This window comes from Acinonyx jubatus, chromosome A2 (assembly GCF_027475565.1).
Source record: "Acinonyx jubatus isolate Ajub_Pintada_27869175 chromosome A2, VMU_Ajub_asm_v1.0, whole genome shotgun sequence".
In the NCBI taxonomy this organism is placed as follows: domain Eukaryota; kingdom Metazoa; phylum Chordata; class Mammalia; order Carnivora; family Felidae; genus Acinonyx; species Acinonyx jubatus.
This window is the reverse complement of record NC_069383.1, coordinates 143319741-143339000: the sequence shown is the minus strand read 5'-3', so window position 1 is coordinate 143339000 and position 19260 is coordinate 143319741. Positions and strand designations below refer to the sequence as shown.

At 38.7% G+C, this 19260-nt stretch overlaps 1 protein-coding gene across 7 annotated transcripts in view; it reads left to right on the top strand.

Annotated features, from left to right (window-relative positions):
* The window catches only part of CACNA2D3 (calcium voltage-gated channel auxiliary subunit alpha2delta 3), a 1033852-nt gene that overhangs the window by 418525 nt on the left and 596067 nt on the right, over positions 1-19260 (top strand). For all 7 annotated transcript variants that reach the window (XM_053220354.1, XM_053220357.1, XM_053220355.1 and 4 more), the window contains one exon: positions 7721-7780. In XM_053220354.1, the coding sequence (XP_053076329.1) occupies positions 7721-7780 (60 nt within the window). The remainder of the gene's footprint in view (positions 1-7720; positions 7781-19260) is intronic.

Sequence of the window (19260 nt, the reverse complement as noted above, 5' to 3'; positions counted from 1 at the left end):
TTATCCTCAAACTTATATAATCCCGTTCATCTTGGACTTTCCCCTCCGTCCTGGACTGCCCCCTTAGGAAGTTAATGATAATTTCATTGCCCACAAAGGAAATAGCTTTTATCCTATCCCACAACTGAAGAGTTCTGAGGGAACTTTTCAAGGTTTGTGGTTAAGTTGACTTGATTTTGGTAATAAAGTAAGCCATTCCCAAGAAGGCTATGTAAACGGAGGGCCATTCCATAAGATCCCGGATCATCTGAAAACGTTGCTTGTCTTTTCTTCCTAACTCCTCCCAGCTGCCATGGTCCTTGGGCAGCCCCTTGAGCAAAGTTTGGCTGTTTCTATCTGTAGAGGCTTCGCACATGTTGCACTTGGGCAAATGCAGCCTTATCTGTAGAATGAGGTGGCTTTGGTTTGGAAATTGGCTATACTTGCTGATAACAGGCATTAATTTAATCAGCCTCAAATTGATGACAGCTATCTCCTGTGGATACAAAGGTAGTTTGCTTTGGTTGTGATCCTGTCTTCTGATGAAAGGTCTAGGCTTATTTTGTCTTGTAAAAGTCTGATGTAGGCTTATGTAATCTGATGGAGCTGGGAAGGGGGAGGAGTGGAGGAAGGGAGGAGAGAGCCCCAGGTACATGCTTGATGTGTTTGCTCTTTTGTTCTGTTACCTGCTTTCTCTGGAAACTTTATAGATTAGCTTTTATAATCTACTTTGAAATGTTTGCTGTTTTTAAAGCAGAAGCAATCTTTGCAGTTTTCAGGCAGAAGGTCATTTTATACGAAATGTTCATTCGTGTGCAACAAAGCTTATTTCTTCTACAGGAACAAAGAAATAATGAAGGCTCCTTAAAAGCTGTTTTTCTCTAAAGAAATGATCATCTTGATAGTTGGTGATTTATATGTGTCATTTCTATTGGAATTGAAAAGTAAAAACATTTGTATCAATAAGGATTACTGAATATTGTGAAGCTCTCAGATATGACTCTAACTGTGGATTTCAGCATTTCTCACTGGGAGGGAAAGCAGTCTTCTTTAATTGTGTCCATCTTTCCAGGTAATTTCCTTTGGCCCTGGTTTATTGCCTGAAGATCTTTCATAGATGTGGCCTCTGTGTAGGTCTCTGAGATCTGGCTGCTACCAGCACATTTTCTTGCCTCCAGAACTTTGTGCGCAATGTTCCCATGGGCTGGAACTCTGGTTCAGCACCTTTCCTTCTTCTGTTTTCCTTTAGAGCACAGCTTGATGTCACTTCTTCTGGGAAGCATCCTAGCCTACTGGCAGTATTCTTTGTCACTTGTCCCTTTATGTTGCACTTACTGTTTTCCTCATGTGTGGCCCTCACCCTTCTGTAAAGCACCTCATGTTTCATGGCTCACTGGTGGTACAAGCCCCACACTTTGGGAAGTAGTGATCTGACTATTCTAGTGCAAAAGCAGCAAAGATGAATCAACACTGTGACAGAGTAGTAAAAACTCCATCCCAAGAACAAAGGGGAAGGGATTTCCATGCCAGAAGGAATTAAAATGTAAGTTTGAACATCTTACACCCCCCCCAACTTAATAGGTCTTAAACTATTGATTTATGACCCCCCTTTTTTTTAAGTTTACTATTTACTTTGAGAGAGCAAGAGCAGTAGCTGGGGAGGGGCAGAGAGAGAAGGAGAGAGAGAGAGAGAGAGAGAGAGAGAGAGAATATCTCAATAAGGCTCCATGCTGTCAGTGTAGAGCTCAGTGCAGGGCTCGAACTCATGAACCATGAGATCATGACCTTAATTGAAACCAAGAGTCACACACTTAACTGACTGAGCCATCCAGGCACCCTGATTTCTGACCCTTCATACAAGAAAGGAGTGTTTGAAATTAGCCCTGGGAACAAATCAATCCCATTTTGTCCAGATTCTCAGAGACACATTGTCATGTGCTGACAGAATTTTAATGAGGGTAGAGATTTTTCATTTTATTTCTGGGATCAATTGAATTTGAAATCTGGGATGCAGATAGAACCAGGGTCTCCTCTGTCTTCGCTGCTGTAGACCGTCAACATGCTGAGTTCAAGCCCTGCCCTAAATGGTGCCAGGGTAGCATTACCCCTAGGTGCACACTGATGGGCAAAAGGTGTAACTCTTCCTGCATCAAACTAGCTCTTCAAGCAAAAGCCGCTGAATCTAGTGTAAGGAAAACATGAACCATGCGACACTGGGTATGGTCGTGATGGCAGTGGTACTGTCTTCTGGTCATTCTGTATGGTTATTCTTATACACCAAGTTTAGTGCTTGTTGGGTTTGAAGGAAGTCTCACGTGATCTCTAACCCTGGTATTCTTGACAATTCAATCATTAGCTTCAAGTGAGTCGTCAGGATAGCCCAAAGCCATGTTAGTGATTACAGGTTTTCCTTAGAATCCCCTCAGTCGAATGTAACCCCCCCTTTTTTTTGGAAAAATAATTATGTATTCATTCCAGAAAAAAAGGCAATAAAAATGCAGGTACGATTATTAAATGTACTGTTGCAAAATGAAGCACACTAAGTGCTTTGAAATCTTTGTTAAATTCCAATATCCCATTATAACAGCATTTACAAGCCAAAGCTTTTTAGTTTTAACATGAGAAATAAAAATATCATTTTTCTTTGCTTCTCCATATGGTTTTTATATTTCTGTTTTGCTTTAAGGATTTCTGTCTGTAATGGTTCCCTCCTCCGCCTTTCCCCCTTCTTATTAAAATTTTTTTCTTTTCATTTGTACATAATTTGTTCATTCTGATAGACTCAGTAGGAGTCCAGTAGTAAGTTACTATCACATTTTCTCTTACCTTTCCCACCTCTCACTGTACTGTCTTTTCCCCTATTAAGCCAAAATGATCAGGAACAACAAAAACAAAAAATAAAAGATAAAATACAAGTAGAACAACAAAAAAAATCATTTTCTTCTTCTGATCCAGTTTTTACGGTGACTTGGTGTCCTGTTTTCCCCCCTCCTCAACCATGACAGGAAGTTTGACCTCTATAGCTGTCATCTTGATTTAAGTGTTTTGGAGGAGGAGACTGGAGACTGTGTGTCCTGTAGCATCGTACTGATTATACGTGGGGTCACTGTAAGAAGAAATAAGATGTGATTTAAAATGAAACGCTTTAATATCCCACTGTTTCCCTTGGCAGTTTTGCCTTCACCTTAGCTGTAAATAGTGTCCATGGTCCATGGCTTCTAGCATTTCTTATTTATAAAGATGGCTTTTGTTTGTATTTATTTCACTAAAAGGGATGCGTTCTTTGGAAATATAAAGTCGCTGAAACATACATCCCATCCTGAATGGCAACTTTTTGGCTTGTAGATGCTTTGTTCCAAGGCCAGCATGTATATTCTAGTACATTGTTATCATTTTTGTTGAGCGAGGGAATGCTTTGGCGTTAAAGTGGGGAGGATCCGCGGGCGGACAACACTGCTGTTTCCTTGCCTCAGAGCCCGGTTTTGAATACGAGTCTTCAAAGCCATTTTTATTTCCAGTGTTCAGTTTTAATTAAAAACCACATTCACAATTCTGTAATCCCATCTGCAGATCCAAAAGGGGAATTCATACAAGAGAAAATTAACTCATTATTATTAAAAGCACACTGCCTCTCCAATAGGTATAATAGAGTAACAGTTTCCCTCGGGCTCAGTGGTTCCTTATATTATAACTAAAATATTAGCAAATTTTAATTGATTTTTCTTACCTGCAAGCAGTGATCAAACTTATTTTTAAAACATACTTAATTTGATTTAGGTGATAAAGGGATTTGCTAGAAGCTGCTCTTTTCTACTGGCAAGCATGAGTTGGAAGTAGAATGGTCTTGACTTTTTTGAAATGGTGATTCAATTTATTTTTATAATAGGAACTTTTGTCCCCAGGACTCTGTTTTAGGTAAATTTATGGCACATGATATCCTTCTTTTAAAATTTTTTTCTAATGTTTATTTTTGAGAGACAGAGCATGAGCAGGGAAGGGCAGAGAGTGAGGGAGACACAGAATCCGAAGCAGGCTCCGGGCTCCGAGCTGTTAGCACAGAGCCCGATGTGGGGCTTGAATCCTTGAACTATGAGATCATGACCTGAGCTGAAGTCAGACGCTTAACTGACTGAGCCACCCAGGCACCCCAGCACATGATATCCTTCTTAAGTAACATTTCTTTTAATTTGTGTGTCTTTATAAGAGTATTTCAGAAGAAAGATCAACTATCCTTTATTCTTTCCAAAAGCTACAAGTTCTTGGTGTGCTGTTTGTCATTACCATTGTGCATAACCAATGAGCTTGTTCTTGAGGATCTTCCCCTGAATTCTCCCATAAAATGTAGGCCTCTCTTCCAGTAGCCCCATACTGCATGAAGTATGTATCCTTTGAAAAAGAGCCCTGTTCGAAAGTACTTAACTTGCTTTCCATGAGATAACTATTATGTGTAGCTGCCAGTGGACCATCTGTTTTTGAATCTTATTTCTTAAGGTCTTGTAGTGAGCTTGATGGTAAAATATCTTCATGGAAACAAAAAATATGTGAGATAAATTAAGTTAAAAAAAAAAAAAAAAGCACGTGGCAACTTTAACTTGAGAATGAACATAAAAACTGGCCAGCAGGGTCCTCGCTGCACCACACAGAGAACAGTGCTTTGCCTTATCTTAGTAGTCAGTACAATAGTATTGAATTGTTTCCAGTTTGTTACCTCCTCGTGCCCTATGACTTGTATTGCAGTGTTTGTGGTTGAACTGTATTACATTTCATGTTATGTTATATATGAATATGTTAAATGGTATTATGATATACATATATACACAAAGGTAAATGAAATGCTTTTTACTAAATATGTGAAATACATATCATGCTGTGTTCTTCTGTGATAATTTCAACTACCTATTATTTCCATCTTGTTCTCTTATTCGTTGGTATTATGCTGCTTTATTGTTTTTTTCATTTCCAGTTCACTTCTTTCAATATTTCCTGTCTTGGTCATCATGAAATTTTATTTGTTCTTATCTTTTTGTCATTTGTACATGTCATTAGCATTTCTTCTCTGGGTTCTCGGAGTATTTAGATGTCATGAAACAACCACTTCTGTGTGTTTAAGTAAATACATAATCAAAATGCATGAGTTTGTTTTTTTTTATAATGTAAGTGCTCAGACATGTATATTTATGTGTAAATATATATTCATACACGTTCTATAAACCTCAATATGAAACTGATTTCATGATACATACACAGAAAATCTAAATCTGTTACAAAGATTAAAAAAAATTTTTTTAAGGTTTATTTATTTTTGAAGGAGAGAGAGACAGAGCGTGAGCAGGGGATGGGCAGAGGGAGAGGGAGACAGAGAATCCGAGGCAGGCTCCAGGCTCTGAGCTGTCAGCATAGAGGGCAACACGGGGCTCAAACTCAAAGGCATGAGATCATGACCTGAGCAGAAGTCAGAAGCTTAACCGACTGAACCACCAGGTGCCCCAATCTGTTACAGAGATTAAGAGAATAAGCTCTCTAGGGGTGCCTGGGTGGCTCAGTCGGTTAAGCTTCCGACTTCAGCTCAGGTCATGATCTTGCGGTCTGTGAGTTCGAGCCCTGCGTCGGGCTCTGTGCTGACCGCTCAGAGCCTGGAGCCTGTTTCGGATTCTGTGTCTCCCTCTCGCTCTGACCCTCCCCCATTCATGCTCTGTCTCTCTCTGTCTCAAAAATAAATAAACATTAAAAAAAAAGAATAAGCTCTCACAAATACATCAATTTCTTGTATCACTGTCTGTCACTCATCTGTCGAAGTGCCTTTGCAGACTGCCTTTGCAGACTGCCTTTGCAGACTGGGTCATGTGATTCCCGGCGGCTGACATACTTCATTGTCTAGGATGATTCCAGGAAGACTGTGATGTAATGAAAGGTTGGGGCCAATGGATCCAATCTACATAAATAGTGTCTCTTCTTAATTTTTCTTTTCTTCTGTTTCTCATCCTCTCAACTGTATGCTTCTCCTCTAGAAAGCATATACTGTCTTATAGTGAAAATACACATGTACACAGATTTTAAAAAGACGAATGAAAGTTGAGAAAACTTGGAGAGCTGGTGCATATCATTAATCAAGGCAGCAGGGATGTATTCAGCTCTAAGATGAATGCTGTTTTTTTGCCAGTGGTTCTCAAACTTTAGCGGCTTCCAAATCCCCTGGAGGGCTTGTTAAAATGGATTTCTAGGCCCACCCTCAGGGCCTCTGATTCTGTAAGATGGGATGGGGCATGAGAACGTGCATTTTTAACACGTTCTGGTAAAACTGATGCTCGGGTGGGGGACTGCCCTTGGAGTAGCCCTGTTCTAGGGTCACCGTTTCAGGTGTTTCCAATGAGGAAACCAAGTCCTGACAGGGGAAGGGGCTTGAGTAAGATGTAGTGGGTTGTATCTAGGCTAGGGTGAGAACTGGGTCTTCTGGCTGTGGGTCTGTAGTGTTCTCCTGGGATCTGTTCTTTGATTCTCCAGAGAAGGTGAAGCCCCTTCCTGACTGTCTAAAGAAAGTGTGGGAAGCCAGATTTGCTGCCCTCCCAGATTCCTGTCTGTGGGCAGCACTGTCTCTGGCTGACCTATCTCTGCATGTTCTCTGGAGAGAGCTTAGTGGTCTGTATTGGTGCCTAATGTTACCCACATATATTTCAACCTCTTCATTTCCATATCCAATTGAATAATTATTCATGGAACATTTGTCTGTTGATTTGTAATCATTTAGAGATTAATACCCGTGTCACCCTGTTTCAAACATGGCCTATTAAACTCAGGTCTGTGTTATGCCAAGAAAAAACAAGTTAAAGACAGCGCAGGTTACAAGAGTAACCAGAAGGAAAACAGAAATGGCTGGATTTTTACTTGGATCTAAAGGTTTTGCTTTTAGTTCGATGAAATTTTAGTGAAATATTATCTCACTAAGTGAGTTTTCTGCAACATCCTCTAACCTACGTTTTCAACTTAATGTTGGCAAATTCAAATTAAAATAAACATGATTTTGATAGTTGACTAATTGCCTTCGAATGGAATTTCATGAAATTGTTTTCATAAGAATATGGATTGGTTGAATTTAATTGGCTAAGAAAAGTAACAAGAGTTGTATATTTAAAGGTTCTGGTTATTGATCTAATTTCAGCGATTTTCTTACTGGGATGCAGATGGTCCCAGTGGCATTGATGTACCATAAATCCAAATAATTGTCACCTGATAATTACATACTAGAACTGGGTGCAGAAATAATTGCTTTGAATGAGTGAGGGAATTAAAATCAGTAGTATTTCCCAAACTGAAGGGGGAGAAAGTTAGCCCACATAGTGTTGGACTCAATTCAGTTCAATAAATCTTGTGATGAAGAGACATCTATATCTAAGGAATCACTCTTCTAGGTAGGTTTTGTCATTCTTATTGGGCCTCAAGGACCAGTGTCTTTGAGTTGTTACAAATCGCTATGAAAATGGATGCAGAGCACGTGTGCATTTATACACACATAACAGTAAATGTTTGCTGGAAAAATTTGATTTAATGATGAAGGCAGAACCCAGATTTTGACACTGATGTTACTGTCTCCAGTTTCATGGGAGGAAAGGGACCAAGTCACAGTGTACATGCCATGATGCAGTCTGTCATCTGGGGGCAATGGAGAAGCATTTGCCTTTTTACATTGTTGGAATGGGGTCTGGGCCACATTTCTGATCCTTCACGTTGCCTTCTCTCTTTTCAGCGTCTTGTGGAGGCTGCAGAAGAGGCACATCTGAAACATGAATTTGATGCAGACTTGCAGGTAACTGATTATAGTTGAGTTAAATTTTTTGTGTGTTGGCTGCAGAATGAGAAACACTAGGTATAGCAAAACACCAGCTTTCAGTGAGAGAGACTTTCAGGAGGATGCTATGCAGTTAAAAATAAGCCTGTCCATTTCTTGACAGGGCAGGGTGGTGATCCTCGGCAATTTTCTACCCTGACAGTTATAGTGAATGATAACACACACTCACGTACATGCACGTAACCAGATTTTGACAAGCCCCTCCCCAGTTCTGGAGGACTTAACCAGTCAACTAACAATAATAAGCAGAACTCCTAATGGTATATTGATAAGATGGACAGCTTTGGACAGCAGAATATTAGCAAATCCCACTTCCCCGGCTGCATTTTAGGTGACTGAACGCAAAATTGTGACGGATGTAATCTTGAATTGGCTGTTATATTATATCTAAAAATTAAATCATTCACTGACATGGCATTTGAACATCTAATTAATAAATTTCTTTCAGCAGCTTTTATATCCAACTATGACACACTTGCATTTGGCAGAGAAGGATTTTGATATTGCCATATATATATAAAGCATATTAAAAGGCATCAAGGGAATTGACTAATACCTGGAGGTTCCTTTTGGTCCCTCTTGAAGGAAATTTTATCTGTATTGTCAAAATGAGTTCAGTGGTGTTTACCCCCTGCTAAGCAGACAGAAGGAATGAATCTTAATCCTTAAATCTGTACTTTGCTAGAGTGCATCTCCTTTAGTGGCATGTGGTCACAATTAGGAAGTAGTGTTTATTTTGGTGTGTTTTCATTTGTTGGAAATGACAAAGGCAGATCTAAGTATTCAAGCACAAAAGAGGTGGTGATACCAAAGGTACCCTTTGGCTGTATCTCTGTTCCATGGATGTCCCTCTTCATCACTCCCCATCTATGGGTAAAAAAATGCACACTCAAATGGGGGTAATGGAGGAAAGCTTAATAAAGGAAGTAGTTACAAAGGTATGGTTCTATTTCTATGGGATTATTTACAAAGGTATGGTTATAGAGAAACCAACAAGCAGTGATGTTCTACCCCAGGGTAAGCCACCCTCCTAGCCTGAGGAACATGAGGGGGAGTGGTTTCCAAAACCCAGGAAGAGTAGCTGTATGGAAAGGTTATTTGATAGAGGGGTGCGGCCAGTCGTGGTAAGCTAGAAGGGTGGAATTTGGGGGGATAATACCCCAATAACAGTATCTAGCCTTCTGATATCTTGCTGGTACCCACCATTGACTGAATCCAGCTATTGAAGTGGTTGATGTTGTTCTGTCTTCTGAAGCATTTGAGCTAGGTGCCTAAGGGTGAAGAATTGGTCTGCAGGGGAAAGAGAAACTATCAACCCCCACCACTTGGTAGTCATTTTCAGGCATAATACCAACATATGAAGCAAATAGAGCCAGGACAGTAGCCAAACAAAAGAGATTCCAGGGAGAGGTGGAGAAGTTCTGGGGATGATCAGTAACAGTAGGATAGAGGTGGAGAGGCCAGCCCAGCTCTTTGGGCTAAGTTGCAGGAGAAGGGGCAGAGGAGTCAGCTGAATGGGGCAAGAAGCACCTTGTTTCCTACAGTCACACCTCCATGGCAGCCGTAGGAAAGTCCAGAGGCTATTTACTGGCCACATTTATCTTCAGTGTGCCTCCTCTTCACACAGTTTGGAGTTCCTAGAGTGGGCCAGAGGGACTGAATGGAAGCATCAGGAAGCAACTTTGCAACTGTGAGGATTGTAAGGACCTCTTGAATGTGTTGTCAAGAGAAACTGTCTCCTTCTCCTGGGGAATATTCTGGTTGTAAATTACAGAAACTCATATCAACTCAAAAGAGATTACCATGTTGAATAAGAGTCCCTGAATCCACTCTAATAAGATGTAAATAAACAAGAAGATATAAATAGATAGGTAGATACATAAATAAATGATAAGGGAAAGCTTTTACAGTAGAATACCAACTAATAAATATAGAAGAAATAGTGGAGATAGAAGATTATAGTAATAATTCAGGCAGGAATCTTTAATGGATGCTAAACCTAGTATGAAAGAGTTTGATGAAGAACAGAATATTGACAATTTCAAAGTATCTGCCCACAAATTACTTACTAATTACAAAGGGGAATATAGCAACTTTACATGGAGAAACCTGGCAGACACTTCCTTAAACAGGCAATCAAAATTAATATCACTGATGACAAGACAAAGGGACATCAAGTGCCTCCTGATGTGTGTTGAGCCTTAGGACAGCATCCCTATGTAGAATTCTTGCCCAGAATGTGTAACCTGAATCTAATTATAATAAAACATAAGACAAATCTAGATTGGGGAATATTCTACAAAGCAACTGGCTAGACTCTTCAAAAATTCCAAGGTCAAGAAAGACAAAGAGGGCTGCCTGGGTGGCTCAGTAGTTTAAGTGTCTGACTCTTGATTTTGGCTCAGGTCATGATCTCATGGTTCATGGGTTCGAGCCCTGCATTGGGCTCTGCACTGATGGTGTGGAGACTGCTTGGGATTCTCTCTCTCCCTCTTGCTCTGCCCACCCCTGCTTGCTGTCTCTCTTGCTCTCTCTCTCTCTCTCTCTCAAAATAAATAAACATGAGAAAAAAAAAGACAAACATTGAGGACTTGTTCCAGACTAAAGGACACGAAAGACACATGACAATGAAATGCAATGCTTGATCCTAAATTAGATTCAGAACGCAGAAGCAAAGATTTGAAAATGGACCCTGCATTAGATGATAATAATGTATCAATTTTCTGTTGAATTTTCTGATTTCTGTGTATTGTGCTTATGTAAGAGAATGTCCTTTTCTTGAGTTTTTCTGGAGCAAACATTTGCACCCACTGGTCCAAGAAATGAGTTTGTAGGAGAGTGAAAAAGATTATTGGAAGTCAGGACTAGTTTGGAAAATCTGGTGTTGATGGCTCATACAGTCAATTTTATTCTGAGATCAGTTGTCTACAAAACACGAGTGGGCAAGAGAGGGAATAATTTAATGACTTGAGAGGGTTATTTATCCTTCAGCAGAGAACAAATGTTGTGTGGTTTAGGTCAACTAACCTAGAGACACTCTTTTTTGTCCCTTGAAAGCTAGTGTTCCCTTCAAAAGTGCTCTGACTTCCTATTAGGAAGCTTTATAGTGGAATTCTGGTGTAGCAAACAGATTCCCTTGTCAAATGTGGTGCTGTAAGGATAAATGCAGCATTGGCATCTCTTTTCAAAAAAAAAAAAAAAAAAAAAAAAAAAAAGAGCGACCGAGAAAAGAGCCTTTGGAGTGTTACAGTTTTTGTTCTCTTGGGAACAAAGAAGGGGAGCCCAGTTTTTCCTCCCTTGGTCATATGTTTTGTATAAGGTACAACAGAAATATTAGGGGCTACATTTGTGGTCTGAACTAGAGTAGAGGTTAAAAAAAATCTGTCAGTATTACAGAGTATCATTTACTACCTGGACCTCAGACCTTGGTGAAATCTTCTCTGGCTCAGAGTAAACCATGTGTGCTTTTGCGAGAACCTGTAAGAGAGAGGCCTTTGAGAAAATGGATGTGCATGGAAGAATGTGTGTCTTCTGAGATGAAGGTTTTGAAGCCGGGAAGCTTCAGTGCTATTAAGTGCAGGTCTTAACAGCTTGGATGTCAGCCTTGTTGCTATCACCGAGGTAGCAGGTCCGTGTATGGGCTCTGGGTTTATAGCTACGACAGTCCATTAGAGCTGATCAATTGTTAATCTGGGTTCCACTGACCTCTTGGCAACCCCTGCCAGTGGATTGTTTTTATCAAAAAAATTTCAGACTGCCATCTGCTCACAGTGAGATAATGCTAAGGACGTCCCTGTGCTATTAGCTCAGGAAGAGCAGAGGGAGCTGGGGGGTCTGTTTTCCTACAGAAAAAATAAAAGTGCTTTTGTGAAATTTCCTCAACTTTGTAGCTTCAAATTGTAGCTCCCTCCTCTTTGTTCCCTACATAGAAAAGAAGTGATAAGGTCTGCCTCTTATTTCAGGTTAAATTGGAGCCTTTGCCTCGTTGCACCATTCAGGAGCTTTGGAAGTGAAGAGTTTGTTTTCCATTGGTAGAATCATCAAAAATTACCACAAGAAAGTCATGTGTCTTTTATTGTCAGGATTTTATTTTTCATTTAAATTTTGTCTTACAGTTTCTCTAGAGGTTTAACATTTTTCTCATGGGCTTATGGCCTTCACATCATCAGTGTCCTTTGTAAGGTCCGTAAACATAGAATTAACCGTTCTTGACAAAAACTGTACTGGGGCAACAGGTAAAATACAACGTTGGAAGGGTAGCATGTGTGAACAGCCCACAATGCAGTGCCCTCCATGGAAACCAGACCTGCCTGGTCGTCTTTAGTGGCTGGAAAACTTGACTGTTGACACTGGGGTCAGTTCAGCCCTCTGGCTTGTCCCTCTCTATGGGAGGCCTTTGGGTTCTAGATGGGTCTTATCTTGGTTTTGTCCTTTATTCTCTGGTATCTCTCCCTTTGGGCAACTTATAATTGATATGAACAGAGGCTGTGTTAAAATGGCATCTTTGCTTTTTTATTTTGTGCTTTGAATTAACATAGGTTTTTTTTTTTTTTAAATATAAAGCTTATATGAGGTTGATAATTATAATGTGAAGAGTTGAAGAAAAGAACCTGTGTCTTAATTATCACATGTGATTATTGTAGCGTTTCATTATTTTGATGCCAAACCCAACTGGAGTTGGGAAGAGAGTGGTGGGAGCAGACCCTAGGCCGGGTTATCCTAGCTACTAATGAATTTCCAGAGAACTAGGTCTACATATATAGTAGAACTTGGAGAGAATGCTTCTCCCCAACCTTGCTTACTCTTTCTTTTTGGGTTTTTCCATTGGCAGCGAAGAAGATGGAAAAAAAAAGTCCTTTTGACAGTTTACTAAAAACCTGCTTATCTTTGAACCGCAAACATATTTTCTTTGAAAGCTGTCTCCAATAAGTGCCAATTGCACAGAGCTGGTGCACAGCAGAAAAAAAAATGTGGTTTTGAATTGTGTATCCTGCAGAAGCCTTTTCCATTGCAAAGTTTTCTATAATAATTTCTCTTTGTTATTTTGTAAGTAATAGGAAAATAAAAAGCCTGGTGATATGCAGAAGGATAACAAAAGCGTAAGTGGGAAGGAACTGGGGAACGGAGTGTCTTGAACGTCCCTCCTTGTCATCCTCAAGCCTCAGACACCTACCTTGCAAACACCGTGGACTGACTTCAACGTTGGGGTGAGGGATTTGGAGTGGGAAGGATGCAAAGACCATGAGGGGAAATCTCCCAGCGGTTGGGCTGGTGGGACGCCAGCCTCCATACTTGTGGGGCCGCTTCCCACGGCCACCTCCTGGCCACCCCTGGTGCAGCATGAGGTCCCTGCTGAGGGAGACCCAGGTGAAAGACGGGGGCCCGTTTGGGAGCCCCAACATCCTCCGCTGTAGGCCACCTGTGTCACCATTCACTGGGAGGAGGAAGCCTTTCCTGGAAAGGATTAGGAAGGGCAGTGGAGCAGCAGGGCAGACCTGTCCTTTTCCCTGACAGTCTTTCCCTGCTGGCCAGTGAGGCATTGCCCTGGGGAAACCCGCACGTTGTGGACGCAAGCCAAGGATGGCTTTAGTAGAAGTTCTTCCCGAGCGGAGGAAATCACAGTCCTCACGGGCTTTTACAGTTATTCCTGACAAGCCCCAGTCTATCCTCATCCTTTTTGCCTGAGCAAGGGGTTGGCTCCTTGCAGAGGGAGGAGGTGGAGCACAGAAGCCCAGGCCCCGGAATTAGAAAATGGTGCTTTTCATAGAGGTAGCGAATTGACTTTCTGTGCATAAGCAAGAAGGAGAGGGGTCACATCTATAGGAAAATAAATGAAAACAGAAGGAGATTTTCACACTTCCTATTAAAATAAATGTTCCCCCCACCTCTGCCACTTTTTTCTGATCTAACTTCTGAGAACATGCCTATTGTTTTTTTTTTTTTTCTTTCTTTTTATCAGCTTGGCAGGGGGTCACAGTTAGTCTGCATTTTAAGATATTACATTGGGATGTTTCTTAGGGGCCACATGTCATTTATGCACAAGACTGATGTGTAAATAGTTTCCCAAGAATCCTTAAATGTGAACATTCGAACATCAAAGTCACTCTGTGTACACAATTGTGTTTGTTCATTTGGTTAGAACGTTATGACTTTACATAAGGTCAGGGCATGATTGAGCTTTGTGTTAATCAGTTGTCTGGTAGTCACATGTTATGCACAGGACCCCAACTGTTGGTCATGTAGAAGTGGAAGAACAGGTGGCAGGTGGAGCCTCAGCTTGACCCAACACAGAGAACCTTGGCCTAGAGATCTTGAAATGTAGGTTCTAGTAGTTCTTGTCTACCCAGACCATTTACATGCTCAAAGATCTGCTACTGTGGTCTCTTTGCTCATCCATGAAATGATGTACTTGTAAGGTCTAGATGATTTCTAAGATTTCATCCATCTCTCGTGGGCTGTGATAATTCAACAATTGTCCATAACCTCCTCTGTGTCAGGCACTGTGCTATGCATATGGCCACGAGTGCTAAGCCAATGCTGTCCCTGTTCTCACATAGCTCACCATCTAACAGCAGTGACTGATATTAAAACTGTGGTGACATAAATAATTATTACATTTGAATCTGATAAATGACATGAAAGAGAAGTACAGGGCATTATCGCAGTGCACAGCTAGCAGACCTCCCCAAATCTGCGTACCTAGTTCAAGGGACCTTGGAGCAAAGACTCATCCGAGAGTGGGTCTTGATTGAGTGGAGATTCAAGGTTTGCCTCCATCACAGCTAGAAGAAATGTCTCCAGACACAGAGAACCCATAATATCTTTATTTTCCATAAGTGCAAAATTAAAATTATTTGATCTGTTTTCCATATAATAATTTTTCTCACTTCTGAACTCTGATGATACTTTATTTTTGCCTCTTTTTTGATGCTTACCATTTTCTGTTCTGTTAATTTTATTCACATATGTCTATTTTTTGCTTAATTTAACATTTAGGACTGAGTACAGGACTGGGTACATGTTAGACCCTGTTCTAGGTTGTGGGACTTCCACAAACTGAGATGTGACCCTTATAACCCAGGAAAATTCTAATCTATCTTTTTAAATGTATGCATGTGTATGTATGCATAGTGTGTGTGTGTGTGTGTGTGTGTGTGTGTGTGTATGATTGCTATAAGGATTACAGTGAGCATCCTTAAGTGTACAGTGTATCTAGACTTAACTTAGTGTATGAAGTACCACTTCACCTGGAAAAAGAACTTTTCACCAGTGTAATTCTACTTAACTACCATTCTTTGTGGTATTATCATGTATTGTACTTCTATGTGTTATAAATACCATAATAAATGTTATTTTTATTTTGCTTTATTTTTGGTTTAATCAGCTATTTCCAAAAAAAAATTAAATAAGAAGAAAGATAGCAATATATTTACCCACACATTTCCCATTTCTGGCACTCTTCATTCCTTCCAATGGATTTGAGTTTCCATCTGTTATCATCTTCAGGCTGAAGAACCTCTTTTAGCTTTTTTTAATTAAAAAAATTATTCTTTTTTTGCATTGCAGGTCTGGGAGCCACAACTTCTCTCAGCTTTTGTTCATCTAAAAATATCTTTATTTCACCTTCAGTTTTGAAGGGTAATTTTGCTGGTTATAGAATTTTTATTTATGTTTTTTTTTTTAGCACTTTGAAGATATAATCCCATTTTATTCTGATCTTTAATGTTTTAATGATATGTCAACCATAATTTTTATCTTTATTTTTTATCTTTTTTATCTATTTTTATCTTTATTCCTCTATACAGTAAGTCATTTTTCTTTGCTACTTTCATGACTTTTCTCCTTATCTTTGATTTTCAGTATACGGTATAGTATGATAAGTTAATGATGTTTCTAGATGTGATTTTCTTTGTATTTATTCTCCTTGGAGTTTCCTGAGACTGTTGAATATTGTCACCATGTTTGAAAAATTTTTAACAATGTTTTCTTCAAAATTTTACTTACCCCATTCTCTTTACATTTCCTCCTAGAACTTAAGTCACATCTATGTTGGATTGCTTAATATTGTCCACAGGTCATGATAGCTCTTTTTATCATTTGTTTCCAACCCATGTTCTATTAATTAGTCTCCAGGTTCACCAAGCCTTTCTTCTGTATTCTCTAATCTGCTGTCAAACTCCTTGATTTTATATGTTGTATGTTTAGTTCAAGAATTATCTTTTTTTAAAAATTTTTAAGTTTATTTTGAGAGAGAAAGAGAGAGCATACAAGTGGAGGATGAACAGAGAGAGAGGGAGAGAGAATCCCAAGCAGCTCCACACTGTCAGTGCTAAAATCAAGAGTTGGATGCTTAACCAACTGAGCCACCCAGGTGCCCCAGTTTGAGGATTTTCACGAAATCTTTTTTATAATTTCTCTTTCCTGCTGAAATTCCTAATCTATGCACTGATTATAGTCATGTTGTTGTTTTATTTAAGTCCTTAAACATACCTAAGAGCTGTTTTAAATTTCTTCTTTGGTAATTCCAGCACCTGAGTCATTTCTGTTGACTCCTTTTTTCTTTTGAAGTGAGGGTTTTTTCCCCCCTTATTCATGTGTCTGGTGATTTTTCATTGTATGCTGGACATCATAATTATATCTTTGATTTTTATAAATTTTCTCATAACTTAATTCGATCCATGTGGTAGGTGTTCTAAAAATAGCAAATTTATTGAATTTGATTAAATTAGTAGGAAACACTTATTGAAGAGATGAAGAGACAAAATTATATACCATTATATAGCAGGAAAGCCTCCAGTGATTTGATATTCTGTATTCTAACATCACCTAAACAGTGAGTACAACAACTTCTTTGATCCAAAAGTACCACACAAGATCATTTTCTAGCTGAAAGAATAAGTGCATTTTTGTTGATAAAATTAAACTGTAAATTTTGTTTCTCAAAACCTTATCATTTTTATAGCTTAATTATCTTAGTACAATTATGTGTTCTAAATCCAAATAAAGGTGTTAATATTAATAAATATAAAGACAAAAAAATGGAACTCAATAGCAAAAATAATTGGTTTTGTTTGACCAGTCATCTTACTTTATAGATCAGAGGGGGAAAATTGCATTATTTGCTCCTTTCAAAGTTATTTTTTATTTGCATGTACATTTCCATATTAGTGACCTTCTTTTTTCTTTACTACTTATGTGTTTAGAAACTCTGGGTCTTTAATTTAATTTCATTAACAATCTAGTAAAATGCCTGTGTGTTTTCCTCATTGTCCTAGTTTTCATTGTTACAACATTCTTTTTTTTCTATCATGAACATCTATATCTCAAATTGTAGGTAATAATGGTTATAGAAATGTGAATTATTGCTTTTGAGAGCACTTTCTTTCATACCAAAGTCATTGTTTCTTTTGTGATTCTTTTAACTTTTGGATTTTCTCAACTGGCATTTTTCAAAGCTGGGAATATTTACTCAAGATAAATATTTGTTTAAGACACATTTGTTTTAAATAATATATTTTAAACACATGAAACACCACCAGTTTAAACTTTATTGACCATTCCAATTTACAAATACTTTTAAAATTTAGTTAATTATTTTCACATGCACAATGTGATTGTGGTGTTTCAGACATCAGCCAGTTTGGCTAAAGGGGACATTTTGGGACACTAGGGCCACCTTGGTATATCCACAATAATGTTAGGTAGACACTTGGTGGTTCTGTTAATCATAATATTCAGAGTCCCACAGAACATTTACAGAAACCTTAGTGTCTTTCATTAAGATAGCTAACTGCAGAGGTCATTGGCAGAACCCAGAAATTATTTTGGATCTTTCTCCAGAAAATTCTTTGGCAGCAGTGGCAGTGTCCTTAGGTTGCTGATTTTTCACCAAGGATCTTTGTGGTCTAGGCATTTGGCAACTGCTATCGATTTTTTAAAGTAAAACTTGAACTTGGTGGCAATCCAGAAAGTAGGCAACTCAACAGAAATTTTCTAATCTCACTTAAGCCTGTTGATTAAGCACCTAATATATACATAGGTGAATTAATTCTCACCTTTTATACTTTCAGGTTAGTTTGTGATGTGGTTTTCATAATGCATACAACATGGATGGATTTCCCTTATGTATATGTTTCTAACAATATCAGTAAAGTTATGTTTAATGGTTTCTATTAAATCCTTATATCTTATTAAGAGATTTTTTTTTTATTTCATAAGTTTCTGGGTCAGAATTTACCAAAACTTATCAAAGGATATGGTAATCCAAATTCTTCAAATTGAAATTTCTTACGTGACTGACAACTTTAGGACATTTCTCCTTGCTGGTTAATAAACATGAGTAGAATATATTAACTATGATAAGAATAATAGACACAAGTATGTATTAAGTGCAGGCACTGGCTTAAGTGCTTAACAGGCATTATTTCATTTATTTTCCTTTCCATGATTCTGTGAGTTAGATACTGTTATGATCTCTGTTTAATATATGGAGAACCAAGATTGAGAGATGACGTGATGTGTCCATGGTTTTACAACAGTGAGTGAGTGAGCCAGAATTCATACCCAAGTCTGATGGCCCTAAAGACCAGTAAGTTATGTGGGGTTATGGAGCCACAGGTTTTAATATTGACCTTAATTTTCACTGGACAAAATCTTGTAAGGCAACAAATTTAAGATGAAAGTTATCATGGGTTATTGAAAAGGTCTGTCAAATTCTTCAAAAAGAAATACTTTAGAGTGGTAAATTCTGACCCAGAAACTTATGAAATGAAAAAGAATCTCTTAATAAGATATAAGGATTTAATAAAAATGATCAAACATAACTACTGATATTGTTAGAAACATATACATAAGGGAAATCCTTCCTCACCTGGAAATTAGATCTATCCTCTGCACAGTAACCACTGTGACCTTTTAAGATGTAAATAGGGTCAATACATATTTGCTTATTACGCTTACACTGTTCTCATACTTAGAATACAAAATGAGCTCTCCATGTACCTACGGAGTACTACACACTCTACTCGAGATGTGCATTAACAGGCACCTCCAACTGTGTATTTGTGCCTTCTCTGCCCCTGACTCGTTTTCTTCTTTTCCTTGAGCACAGCAGTAGGGTTTGCTTGTTTGTTTTCTGTCTCCTCCAGAAAAACATGAGCTCCATGAGGGCAGGCACCTGACTTGTGGTTGATGTCCACAAGTACTGATTAGAATTAATTGAAATTTCTAATGGTAATATAATTACTAAAATCCACAGCTGACTGGTGATCACTAGGCTTGTGCATTTTTAGTAATTCTTGAAGCTGTCATCTGTTTATTTTCATTGGAAAGAAATTTGGTCCTTTCTTCAAATAAATACTAATGGCTTGACCAGAAGTGATTTAATTATTGCTGTAATATTCAAAGATGTTTTCATATATTAATGGCAGCCATTTATT